This window comes from Microtus pennsylvanicus, chromosome 13 (assembly GCF_037038515.1).
Source record: "Microtus pennsylvanicus isolate mMicPen1 chromosome 13, mMicPen1.hap1, whole genome shotgun sequence".
Taxonomy (NCBI): Eukaryota; Metazoa; Chordata; class Mammalia; order Rodentia; family Cricetidae; genus Microtus; species Microtus pennsylvanicus.
The window spans coordinates 19,376,481-19,389,952 of record NC_134591.1 but is presented as its reverse complement, the minus strand read 5'-3'; the positions used below and the strand labels follow the sequence as shown (position 1 = coordinate 19,389,952).

Here is a 13,472-nt window from a genome sequence, read left to right as displayed (position 1 = left end):
TGGTGGGAGTTGACCTAGAGCAGGGTCCTGTCATACAGGGATGTGGGTGGGAACTACGTGAGATGAGTGCCAAAGACGAGGTAGCAGAACCGTGCTTTAATGTGTATTTGGATACTTTAACAAAAGCTCCATGAAGGTGGAGGGCGAAGGACATAAATAATACAATGACTCTTAACAGAATTCATTTATGTAATGAACTTTAAACATGTTCCGCCAGCTTCATAGTTGAATGAAACTCAGAAACCACCGATGGCCTTATGTGGACCAGCCAACCCAGTGAGCCCATAGTGTGTCAGCTGTCTGTCTCTGAGGCTTCTTCCCACTCTAGAGTTGACATCATAGTGGAGTACAAGCAGGAAATAAAGGACTTTAACCCCAAAACATTACAAAGTATAACTTAGATGTGCAACCCAGGAAGCAGATATAAGTCTTTATAAAAAATACTTTTATATTTTGGAGTATCTGCAATTTATGAAGAAAATACATGTGTTTTTGAAAGGTTAAGAATTCCTCTCATCCAGGCAACCATCTGAAAAAATGAATGTAGACAAACATGTAGACTAAACACCCATACACAGAAAATACAGGGGAAAAGTAAATAAAAGTAACTTTCAATAATTTTGAAAATTAACGTTAATGTTTGCAAGTTTGAATGTATTTGTTGTATAAATATATACATAACTAATAAAATGTTTAAATTTTTATTGTCCATGTATTTGTTTCTTCTAGGTGGGATCTTTGTCCCTCTTTAAAGGGAAAAGTTGCTGGACTTAGTGGCCCACACCTTTAATTTTGGGAGACAGAAGTAGGTGGGCTCTCTGAGTTTGAGGCCAGCCTTGTCTACAGAGCTAGTTCTAGGACAACTAGGGCTGTTACACAGAGAAACACTGTCTCAAAATTTCGAAAAACAAACAAACAGAAAAGGTGGAGGCTTAAGAAAAGAAGGAAGTCAATAATGGTATAAAATTTTTAAAAAATAGAATGAAATAATACTATTTTTATTCAAACTTCTTTAAAGCACATGGATTCTCACTTAAAGCAATGGTTTCTTTCTATGAACTTGTTGAAATAACTACATTAATACAGTTTCCTCTTCTCCCCCTTTGGCTTGGTTGTATGTCACTGTGAGCATTTCTGTAAAACCCATGGAAATAGTTTTTATAAATATATACTTTTATGCTTCTTATAAGTATGTCTCTATTAATCTCTACCTATAATACATTTTATGACCTCTTATTTTATATAGGTAGTAACAACTTAATACACCATCTTATATATTCTCTTTTAAAAAAATCAGTTACCTCTACTATGTAATTTTATTTTCTGACTTTACGGAAGATAGGAGGTGGAAGCTGAGTTCTATAGTACATACTTATCCTCGGTAGGCTGAGGGAAGAGGATTAAGAGCTTAAGGAATACATGATGAGTTTGCTGCATGGTGAGAACCTGTCCAAACAAATAGGGACAGTATGATAGAGTGTGGGCTTAGAAGTCAGGCAGAGTAGATTTCAGGTACAGCTTCCCTCACTTAAGAGCCCTGTGACATTGCAAAGTCCTCACGTCTTGTCTGGAAGATGAGAGAGCTCTATGTTGGGCACCAAAGGTACTGTGGGCAGCAAGATAGTCAGGATACTCCTCAATACCAAACCCATTGAGTGGGGATTGATTGTCCTGTTCTTCCTTCTGCATGGCTACTAAAACAGACGTCAGGTTCATTTATAACCTGTAGTCAGAGACGGCACATTCGTCACCAGGCCACCTGGACCCGAATAATCATATAAAAACTATATTAATTACAACACTGCTTGGCTGATGGCTCAGGCATATTTTTAGCTACCTCTTGCATCTTAAATTAACCCATTTCTGTTAACTGGTATCACGAGGCTGTGGCCTACCGTTAAGGTTCTGGCTTCCTTCTCCTTAGGCAGCTTCATGGTGTCTCCCTGACTCCCCCTACTCTTTCTGTATCTCTGCTAAACCATTGGTCAAAACAGTTTTATTCACTAACCAATAAAAGCATCCCCTATACAGAAGACCATCACATCAATAAGCAGATGGTAACACGACTCTAAGTAGAACACGTGGGTGGTTGCCAGTGGGAAGCCACTACTGTGCCTGTGACTCTTCCTGTGTTGGGTGATCTCTGTGGCTCCCCTGTGTTGGGTGATTTCTGTGGCTCGCCTGTGTTGGGTGATTTCTGTGACTCCCCTGTGTTGGGTGATTTCTGTGGCTCCCCTGTGTTGGGTGATTTCTGTGGCTCCCCTGTGTTGGGTGATTTCTGTGGCTCCCCTGTGTTGGGTGATTTCTGTGGCTCTCCCTGTGTTGGGTGATTTCTGTGGCTCCCCTGTGTTGGGTGATTTCTGTGGCTCCCCTGTGTTGGGTGATTTCTGTGGCTCCCCTGTGTTGGGTGATTTCTGTGGCTCCCCTGTGTTGGGTGATTTCTGTGGCTCCCCTGTGTTGGGTGATTTCTGTGGCTCCCCTGTGTTGGGTGATTTCTGTGGCTCCCCTGTGTTGGGTGATTTCTGTGGCTCCCCTGTGTTGGGTGATTTCTGTGGCTCCCCTGTGTTGGGTGATTTCTGTGGCTCTTCTGTGTTGGGTGATTTATTCCTCGCCCCTGAAATGCAGCAGCCATATTTTGAACATTAGTAGGCTTACTTTCTCTTGAGGATTTTTTTTAAAATGCTGTTTTTAAAAGTGAATTGTTAAAAATATGTGAATGTCATGTAAGTGATGAGAATGTTGCCTTTCTTTGACAGGCCTTACCAATAGGTTCTAAGGCTACATGGCTGTGACTTGCTCAGATTGTGCTGACAGCTGGCTGTGTTGAAAGTATATATACCAGTCTATTTAATTTTAGACTTATTTTCACTGAGTTTAGTTTTCTTCATTGGTTTAATCTTGTTTGGGTGTGCTGGCTAGTTGTTTTGCTTTTTAATCCACTTGACATAAACTAGGGTTATCTAGGAAGTGGAGGGACTTATTCTTGGTTAATGAGTGAGGGTCCAGCCTGCTGTGGGCTGTGCTACCCATGTGCAGATAGTCCTGGGTTGCGTAAGAAAGCAAGCTGAGGAAGCATTCTTCCATGGCCTCTTCAGTTTCTGTCTCTAGGTCCCTGCTTGAGTTTCTGCTCTGAATTCCTCCCATGATGGATTGTGTTAGGGAAATGTAAACCCTGCTCTCTCCATGCTGGTAATGGGTCAGTGTTTTTTCACAGCAACAGAGAGCAAAGTAGGAGGTCAGGGAATGGATTGCATGCAATTTTACCATTGAAAAGGAAAAAAAAATGGTGAGATGCGGTGCGTTTTTCTTTTGTTGAGAGCCAGTCTTTTGTCATAGTTGAACTGTGAACTCTGGAGGCAGACTGTGTGTTCAAACCTTGGCTTCATATTGGTGACGTCACCCGAGGCAAGGGGCTTACCCTGGGTCTGCCTCCTCTGTAAATGAGTGGACAGCGAGGCCTAAGAGAATAATGGAACGTGTGCTTTGAATGGGGTTCTGCATGGTGGGGCCTTTTCACATGCCTGTGTAATTGCACAGCTACAGTAATGTAAAAAGGGGAGGATAATTGAAAGTGAGTAGAAGAATTAGGGTCAGTAGTTCGGGGGGAGTAGACTTGATTTTTTTTATACCCCCCCCAAAGTTCTGTTCTTACATGTTTTCATATAATTAGTAATGGATTTTTAGAATAGGGTATAGCACATAAAAAAGAACAACATAAAAAATGTTCTTGTCCCTGTCACAGTTGTTGATATGTAAATCCCATGGAAACCTCTGGAAGCTATGCTTTTATTTTAGGGACATCAGAGTGGGCCAACTGTGGAACTGCGTTCTGTTTGTTTTGTTTTAAATCTCTCAAATCCGCAAGAATAATGCTCTTATCTCTACACTACTGTCTGTGATTTGCTACTGACTGAGCTGTCTTCCTTTTAACCCTTGGAGGGGGAGCATGAGATTATGTTTCTCCATTACTGGCTTGTGGCTGACTGTGGGCAACAGTGTTTTTCTCAGTTGGTATCAGCTCTGCAGGTTCTTCATAAGCCCGCTAGCCTCTGAGCATGTCCTCAACACCGCCCATCTTTCTGAGTTTTCATAGGGAATGTGTATTGGCCAAGATTTTATTGAGTATACCAATAACATTTTTTCTTTCAAAAACTTACTTTGTGTTACTTATTTCTAAATATGTTCAGATTCAGAATAGATAAGTAAATTAACAAGGGAAACTAATTTTATTTTACTATATATTTTTATTAGTTTTTATACAGACTATTTTGATCATGTTTTTACCTCCTTCATCTCTGCAAGTGAGCACACACAGTCACATACCAAACCCACGAAATAAAATCTCACAAACAAAAGACCAATAAGACAAAAAAAAAGTTAAAACAAAGTAAAGTGAATCAAAAAGTACATAAACCCGTGAAGTTTATTTTGTATTGGCAGATACTGTTGGGTATGTGGCCTGCCCTGAAGCGTAGCTGACGTGCCCAGTGACTCTCAATTGATAAAAGCTGATTTCATCAGTTGCAAATAGCTTCTTGGTTAGGGATGGGACCCTGTCCACTCCCTCCTTCAGTTCTGCGACCCTGTCCAGCATGAACCTGTGCAGGCCTCCTGCATGCTGCCACTGTCTCTGTGAGGTCGTGTGTCCTTCTGTCCTGTTGTGGCCTTGGAGTCGTCCATTCCCTCTGGCTCTGATAGTCTTTCCGCCTCCTCTTCTGCATAGGTCCCTGAGCCCTGAGTGGGGAGGGCTTTAATGAAGACGTCCAGTTTAAGACAGAGTGCTCCAAAGCCTCTGACTCGCTGCGCAGGCTGTGCAGTTGTGGGACTCCGTATTAGTTACTGGCTCCTGAAGGAGAAGCTTCCTTTTTCATGAAGAAGGTAGTTTTGAAGGACTGATTCTAAGCATAGAAGGCACAAACCTCTGCATTTTATCTCTAACAGCACAGAAACCGATCAATCAATCAAGGGGTTAAGTTTTTAAAAGGGTGTCTAATAATATGCTATTTTATGAAGAACAATTAAAATTTCCCTGTAAAATTAACATATTTGTGGTTTATTTATAAGATCGCCCTGTAGCTTTTGTAAACTAAAACGTGCCATGATATTCTTTTCGTTTGTCCTAGCATACACAGTAAATGGCTTTGTTCTCTGAGCAGTTGAGGTTGAGACGTGAGGCCCCTTGTTTAAGATCACATAGTAATTTTGGTTTCAATTGTGGGTCTGAGCTAGGGCCTTCTCTTGGTACTGGGGAACTGTTTCAAAGAATCAACAGTCTTTATGATATCTTGCTAATGGAAATGGATCTTATACTCTCAAAGTGTCTTTCAAATCGGAATACAGAAAGTAAACACTGCCCAGGGAAATTGTAGGCATCGGTCGGTGTTCGATGCAGTCATCGCCCACATTATGCATTAGTAGTCCAAGTGTGTCGTCTCTGGTGCAGAGGTGGTTGGGGAGAGCCTGTGATTCTCAGAGTACTGGACAGTTTTTTTCAAGTCCAAAAATGAAGAAAACCTTTTTTCTTTGTTTTTGTGTATGTTGTGATATACATTTTTAAACTAGCATATAAAGTAATATGGTTTGTTATGGCAGTTTTGTACATGTGCCATCGTACCATGTGGTATTGTTTGGTTAGTGACACTTATTAGTTTTAGTCGATCACAATTGATTCCACTTTTTAAGATGAGGAAGAATCACATGGATTCCTTTTGGCTCAGGAACAGTGACTAGCTGTCTCCTGGAGACTCTGTTCTGAGGCAGCAGGGAGGTCCATCTCTGGAGGCTGTGATGAATAACCAGGGTATAAGGGTTGGGGATGGTTAATGACAGTGGCTTTGCAGATGTGTGTCCACTATTTCAAAGAGCATGGTGAAGGAAGTGTTAACAGTAGACTTGGGTGGGTTGAAACATTTGGGATTTGGGGATGTTTGAAGGTTATGCTGCTTTTTTTTGCGGGGGGGGGGAGAGAACATTCTAGTCATGGAGACATTTGGATTGGAAAACCTTTAAAATGTGACACTGCTTTTTAAATAAAATTATTCAGTTTGTAATTTCTGGCTTTTCATACTGTGGTGCTGTCATAGTGCATTTCCCGCGGTGTGTGTATTGTCTTCCCAGTTAGGGCTGCGGGCGTCTGCGCTGAGATAACGGCTTTTCACAGTTTTGCTCTCAGAATCTCTTCTGCGCACACAAGTGAGCCTTCTTGTTTGGTGGCGTGAGGGTCTTGCTGTAATTCAAGACACCGGTGATCTATCTTGAGAGGAGCCTAAGGAAATGCTTTGAACTCTTTGGCATCTTTATATATATTCATATATATGTATATATATATATATATGTGCGTGTGTACACACACACACATATTTAACTTATGCTTTCTTATTATTGCAGCTATTACAAAACTTTTAAATGATTTCTTTGCTGCATATGAAGAAAACTGTTGAACTTAAGTCAATATAATCTTAATAAAAGAATTATAATAGCAACAAGCACTTTTTATTCTTTAGTTTTTTATTAAGACAGAATGACTCCATTTGTTTCCTTTCTCCGCAGAGTTTCATTTTAGCTGGCGTTTGAATCATTGTAGAGAAGACTGAACTCTGGAAAAGATGTTGGAAACCATAGGTAAGACTTCCTCCTTCCTCCTTGCGTCTGTTGGAAGGGAACGCGTTTCCACTTCTCTCTCAGTGTGCTGTGCTCTACATAGCTGTGGTAACTGAGTTTTAATTTTTTATCCAGTAGCACTGAACCAGGTAATGGATTTCTATATTTGTGAAAAGTTATTCACATGGTTATAAAAAAACAAATCATTTATAATAAAAAATCAACGTGAGATAGTGTATAAATTGCAAGTTTGAATAAGCTTAATGGAAGCCCTGTTTTGTTCTATGAACACAGTCGTAGCTTTGGGCTATCCCTAGAAAGCCCAACAGTAAGTTAGGAGTGAAGCCCTCACTTGTTAGTGCAGGTGAGGTGCTGCTGAGTGCTTGGCTCTGCCCGATAGGACTGTAATCATCTCTCAAATCCCATTTCAAATAGGAATTTCTGCAGGAGAAATTTAGGCTGAGAGATCTGGATTTCCTCAGCTTCTGTATTACTCCTGCTCCCACGGCAGTATAGTTTTAGAGACAATGGACTGTAGAAAGCTGTTTCAGGTGTGGCACACACTGCAGAATCTGCCATGTCAGCACTGTGCCTTCTCCAGGTCGCTCTTGGGAGACTGAGTACTGAAGGGTATGCACAGCTCACTCTGTCACTAGGACAATGATGATAACTCAACAGTTGCCAGTTTTGTGGAATTAGGACAATAAAGAGAAAAAGAGCTGTTTGTGACATTTGACTTTGGATTCTGTTCCTGCTTTGACCATAAAAATCTGTGGGGATACATTTTCCATGTCCCATTCCTCATTGGAACCATAGGCCATGAAAACTGTCGGCACACATAGGCAAGTTCCTTATATAGTACAGGAGAAGGAGAGGGAAAGTGTGGCTTCCATTAAAACCCCTGTTTTCTGGATTGTATTCTGTCAGCACTTACTAGTTATTAAATAGCACACCTTTTAAGAATTGATATTAATATTAGTAATAGATTTGTGTTCTGAGTTACTATGGAAAATGGGACAAAGAACAAACAAAATTTTCATGTGTGTCTTTATCATTCCTTGTTTAGGATTTCCGCAGGACCAATATTGTTTATTTCAGCTTGTTTGTATGTACGCGCTCATTATTGATATGATTTTGTACTTAATTACCAAGTATCTGGGGAATGCCAGATGTGGTGCTACCAGCACTGTCTCTGCTGATCCCTCTTTTCTGATTTCTGTGATTGGCAATAGACGCACGTGCTGCCTGTTGTCATGACTGGGTCATGACATATTTGAATAGTCTCCATTGGAAAAAACAAATTTGACTCAAAAATTGTAAGAACCTCTGTATAATTCAGGAATATGTTGAAATTCACTGGTTTCCACCAGTATATAAGTTCCCAGGCGCCTAAGGGCATATTGAAAATGCTCACTTCTATTACATATCTAATTTGTATTATGCTTAATAGTAATTTGAATTATATTGGTTGGGAGCAAATATGCTATTTAATTTGAGGCTAGAGCATTTTAAGGGTTGAAGCAGTACTTTTGAAATATCTATTATTAGTAGTTCTATGTTATCAAGTATAGACTACTTAATTTTTGATTATTATATATTATTATTATTATTTATATTATTTATTATTATATTTTGGAGGTGATTAATCAGTGGCGTCCACATCCACTTAGTAATGGGTTAATTATCCATTTTTCTTATGTGTAAATAAGATTTCATATATCCTTTATAAAAAGAAGAGATTATATTTTTAAGGCCGTACAAGGCTTCATGCGACTTTCGCAAGAGCCTACACATCTGGCTCTGAGTTCAGTTACACATCATATGTGTCAATTTCTGTGACTTCACACTTTTGCTAAGTGTGTCCTATACCCTGTTCCTGCTCTTAAATGAATCCCATTACAAGAGACTTAAAAGGCTTACGGTGAGAGGTTGTAGACTCCCTTTAGGAGCTAAATCAGTGAAACAACTGGATTGTTCTAAAGCATATGTAAATATGCTACTTAATTTTGAGAAAAATATTTAAACATTAAAGAGTATCCCTGTACTGAATTAACAGTATGTAATTTTGCATAGCTTTGCCCTCAGTGAAAATACGACAAGGCTGTGCACTCAGGGAGAATTGTCTCAGGATCTCTAGAGGCACAGTGTCTTCATAGATTTGACAAGTCTTTTGAATGCTATTATTGACTGATGCTTCTCTTTGGAATAGACAAAACCCGAGCCCTGCAGGCAGCAGAGCGCCTGCAAAACAAGCTGAAGGAACGTGGGGATGTTGCAAATGAAGACAAACTGAGCCTCCTGAAGTCTGTCCTGCAGAGCCCTCTCTTCAGTCAGATTCTCAACCTGCAGACTTCTCTACAGCAGCTGAAAGACCAGGTAGGGTGTCATCACCCAGGGTGTCCTAGAGCTTGTGAAAAGAGCTCATGCTTTCCCAAAGGCTGGCTTTTGTGTGTGTTAATAAATAATGGAGCCATTTAACCACTAACAGACATTTAGACTCACTGTGGCTTTTCCCTGCTAGTTATTTTTGTCCCCGTTGTTGCAGATGATGTGACATGATGTTGAAAGCTCGTGTGGATGCTTAGACAAGAGCTCCTACAGGAGGAAGGTTGATGAAAATGTTGGGGCTGGGTGGCTGCAGACTTGGTTTTCATCGTTGCTAAGCCCTGTTGTTCATGTGATCTTGCTCATTCAGATTCAGACATCCAGTACAGCAACAGGGTTTCAGAGAAGCCTGCATTTGTATGTTTAATCATGTGTGTGAGGAAAGGAAGTCACCTCTGTTTTGACAGTAGAAGGATAATTACATTGTCATCAGTTTAAGGAACTGCAATTCTCACTTCTTAAGAGTGTGCAAGTAGCACTTGCTTCCATGACAGCATCAGATGGCGATAAACATTAGGATTTCTAAATGTAACACCACATTTTATTCCTTGTAAAAATTATGAACATTAAAAAGTTTGAACATTTATATTAAAACTGAAAGTGTATCACATGACAGAATGAAAACCGAAGTCAGATGTTCTTTGAACTTACTTAATTTAATCACCATTTCACAGGTTTTGAACGTATTTTTAAAAGAGTTTCTATCCTCTCAAGGTTTGAAGTCAGTTTAATTATGTTCTCATGTTTTTAGAATTAATTTAATGGTTATGGATGACTTGCTAGCAAATATTCTGCCTTAAAAGGATAAAAATGAAACTTAAAAACTGGTTTCATAATTCGGTGAGGGAACAATTCTAATGCGATGGATGGTCCAGATGCCAACAGCTAGATAGTAGAAGAGCATGCTTAGTGTCCTTCAACCTAATCCAGATTCTGGTGTGCTTCTATAATTCGTCAGAAATAAAAGGACTCTTCAGAAATATTTTTATTGGGCTGAGGAGTAGTTCAGTCAACAGAGTGCTCCCATCCCCAGAACCCTCTATTAACAAACAAATGAAAACAACAGAGAAGCTGGGTGTGGCCTGCTGAGGAGGTAGCATCAAGGGATCCTACATACACATGTACCCGCACAAGGTAATGTGTAGTCAAGCACAAACCCCCACAAACTATTTCCTCTTGTAAGTTTCAACTCCATTATTTAAAAGGTCATGGTGTAAATTTAAAAAGAAGTTTTTGTTGTATCTGTGTGTTTCTCCTCTTGATAAGTTGTGGAATTGGTTTTCAATATTGATGGATCGGCAAGCTTTTGGGGAAATTAGTTTCTAGAATACGGTATGGGAAATTATCTGTTTCTTTTTTTTTACCCCAGCATGTAAGGAAATTGAATAGAGTCTTCTTAGTACACTAGTGAACACATAGTTGCAATTAGGTGGAAATTAAGTCATATACTGAGTTTTAAAGTACATTAGTAGTCAAGTACAGTAGCTGGATCTTTGCCGACTAGCCAGGCTTCTGCAGGGAAGAGGGTTTGTGTCCACTGTGTCTGCTGAAAGGACACCCATAGTCTATGTGTTGCACTGCTTCTGTTGTTTCAAAGTAGAAATAGGATGTGGCTCTGAGGCTGTGTGGGCTTACGCGATTCACATGAAGCCTGCTGGGAAATCTATTGAGTATTGCAGTGAGTTTCACATTTGATGACCAAGTATAACTGCTGTGATTTGTATTACTGATACAGGAAAGTCTCTGAGACTGCAGAGTACTGAGACAGAGATTGTTCTGTGAGGATGTAAGATTATTTAACTCTGTAGACAGATTGACAGAGGACAGTGTGGCCAGAACTCTGAGACGAGTTCAAGTGCCAGCACCAGAAATAAATAGCATGATGGGGACGTACTCAGGATGCACATGTGTGAGGATGGGGGATGTTTCCGGTACAAGTCTGCAGTCAGGCTGGTGAATTCCCAGGGTAATGGATAGGGGCAAGATGTGTGTCCAACAATGCTTCCCTTGATACAAACCTACTTCTTAGGTGGGAAACTCCTGGCACCAGGAAGTCTATTAACTAGGGACTCTCAGACAGCATCTCAGTAAGGTGGCATCTGTGAAAGGCGGGAACTGTGGCAGAATATTGTATCCTGAACAGCCACTGGACACTACATTACATTCTTGGAATGTACTTTCAAGATTAAGTTGTGAGGCCCATGGATTCTGCTGCCATGTCTTAGGTATATTTGAACTTTTGTCTCCTTGGCCATTGTCATGTAGAAGAGAAAACTAGTAGAAAAGGAGGGAATGTGTAGCTGTGCCCTGTTAGTCAAATTGGTCCAGAAACTGAAAACATTTATAAGGAAGAGCTGCAAATAGATGTTGGTTTCTTTACGGCCTTTGGGATCAGCAGCCTGTTTTAGATCTCTTGTTTCTTGTTTTTCCCAAGGATAGACTTGATACTCTCATCTCTCAAAGGTTGGTGACTTTTCCCAGGACTTTGAGATTTTGGATTCTATAAAGTTTCTGCAGTCTAGTATAGGTGGATGCCATTCTTTACCAGTTCCTTTTACTTATCAGACTTTTTACTTTTTATATGAGACTACTAAAATTGTTTTCTATTTTAAAATTTAATTATAAATTTATAGCTATTATCATGTTAGATTTACAAATGCTAACTTGTGAACGTTTATAATTTAATAATGTAAAGAATATTTTTTTGCTCCTTGACCACACAAATTACCCATTGCTAGTTGTAATTTGTTACCCTATATCTATATTATGTTTTCAGTGTACAATTTTGTATGCACAGTAGATAGAAATTATTGCCTCTGTCTTTTTTACTGTTATCAGCTCCCCCCTCCCATACCCAGTATCATTCTGTGTCTTTTAGAAAAGCAGAGGAAGTGAATAATTGAAAAGCTCGAGGTGTATAGGACATACTGAAGAACATGATCATATTGTTGCATTAATGACAGATGCTGACATGCCGTGTTGAATTAAACCTGCAATTTTTCCCCCTCCAATCCTTCTCATTACTTCTATTCAATGATGTTTAATTTTTCCAATTTGCTTCCACAGTACTAAGATTGCCCTTAGAAATCAAACTGTTTCCCTTTGGCAAATTAAGCACTTGACAGGTGTGTAACTGAGAGGGCAAAAAAGCCGTGCCCTGAAGGGATGTGCTATTTAAATATTGTCAAAAATATTAGCAGGTCTGAGAGTCTAATTGATGCCTCTGTTTAACTCCGCCACATTGTGTATTGTTCTAACGCCAGCGAAAAGGATGTATGCTATTAAACCTGAATAATCTCTAATCGCTCCGGCTCATTTCCTATTGCATGATTCCTGTTTAAGTGAAAAGGAACTGCGACTGTGTGTCAATGATCTGTCAAATGCAGGTTCTCAAGTAGTGTCCTTACTGTCACCTAGTCATCACAGCTATTAACTACAGCATTTAATGCGTATTCATGAAAAAAATCCAGCTATTGTGGGAGAAATAAACACGTTAGCAGTTTCATAATAGAAACTTGTCAGCCTTGAGGATATCGGATTTGCATATTTATTCGGGGAAGTAGCTCCAGTCCAGTATAGATGTGGATGCTGCTTTCCTGATTAATTAATTACTTTACTTTATGTGTGAGCCTGGGCACTAAATCACTCCCCCATGCTATTTGTAGGAGCAGTGCGAATTAATATTATTAATTTTAAATACAAATTTAGGATCCGGACTTAGAAACTGGCATTATTTTTAAACCTTAGCAGCAGAGAGTAATTCTACAATGGGAGAAATGGTGTTGCTAGATCAGGTTACCAAGATGCTTCTCTGGGAAATGAGCCTTGGGCCAGGAATATCAGGGGGCCACTTGTTAGCGTTCTTGTTAGCATATGTGCTATGTGGCATTCTGCTGCAGTAGTGGTTTGGTTAATAGATCCAGGTTCTTAGTTCTTCTACCCGCCCCTTTCAAAAACGTGTTGGCCAGTACACATTTTATTTAGATGTGTAAGGTACATGTATAGAGCCTAAGATAAACTTCTCTTTGAAACTGAAAACATCTTTTGAAATAACTGGAGACATGCTAGGTTTTGCATGGCATAAGAGTTGGCAGATAGAGCAGCAAGATGGTTTAAAAAATCACTTTTGTTTTTGAAGTGCCATCTGCGTGCTGTAACATTTTTGTATGTATTTCTGTGTTTGTAAGTTTTACCTGTTTACATTCAGAAACACTCCTGATGACAAACACGTGGAACAATGAACAACAGTGAACACAAATACACACACACTGAATATACCACAGAAGTGGATCAGTGGATACCCAAGGACCTTGGTTTATAAAATCCATATTATTTAATTTAATTTCAGTCTCCGAGGGTGGGGACAAAGCCCAAACATATGACTAAGAACTGGGGGTTATAAACTTCTCATTGTGAGACATTCATTGAATTAAAAATTTCCATGGCAATGAGAGTACGGTGGCAGCTTTATAAAATATTTATAGGCA

At 39.7% G+C, this 13,472-nt stretch overlaps 1 protein-coding gene across 15 annotated transcripts in view; it reads left to right on the top strand.

Moving 5' to 3' along the window:
* The window catches only part of Mpdz (multiple PDZ domain crumbs cell polarity complex component), a 151,852-nt gene that overhangs the window by 15,137 nt on the left and 123,243 nt on the right, over nt 1–13,472 (top strand). For 14 of the 15 annotated variants that reach the window (XM_075946660.1, XM_075946657.1, XM_075946669.1 and 11 more), the window contains exons 2-3: nt 6,550–6,621; nt 8,810–8,976. In XM_075946660.1, coding sequence (XP_075802775.1) covers nt 6,606–6,621; nt 8,810–8,976 — 183 coding nt within the window. In that variant the 5' untranslated portion in view covers nt 6,550–6,605. Of the gene's footprint in view, nt 1–4,808; nt 4,879–6,549; nt 6,622–8,809; nt 8,977–13,472 lie in introns of those variants that run through there. The other variant, XM_075946655.1, reaches the window with a different exon arrangement.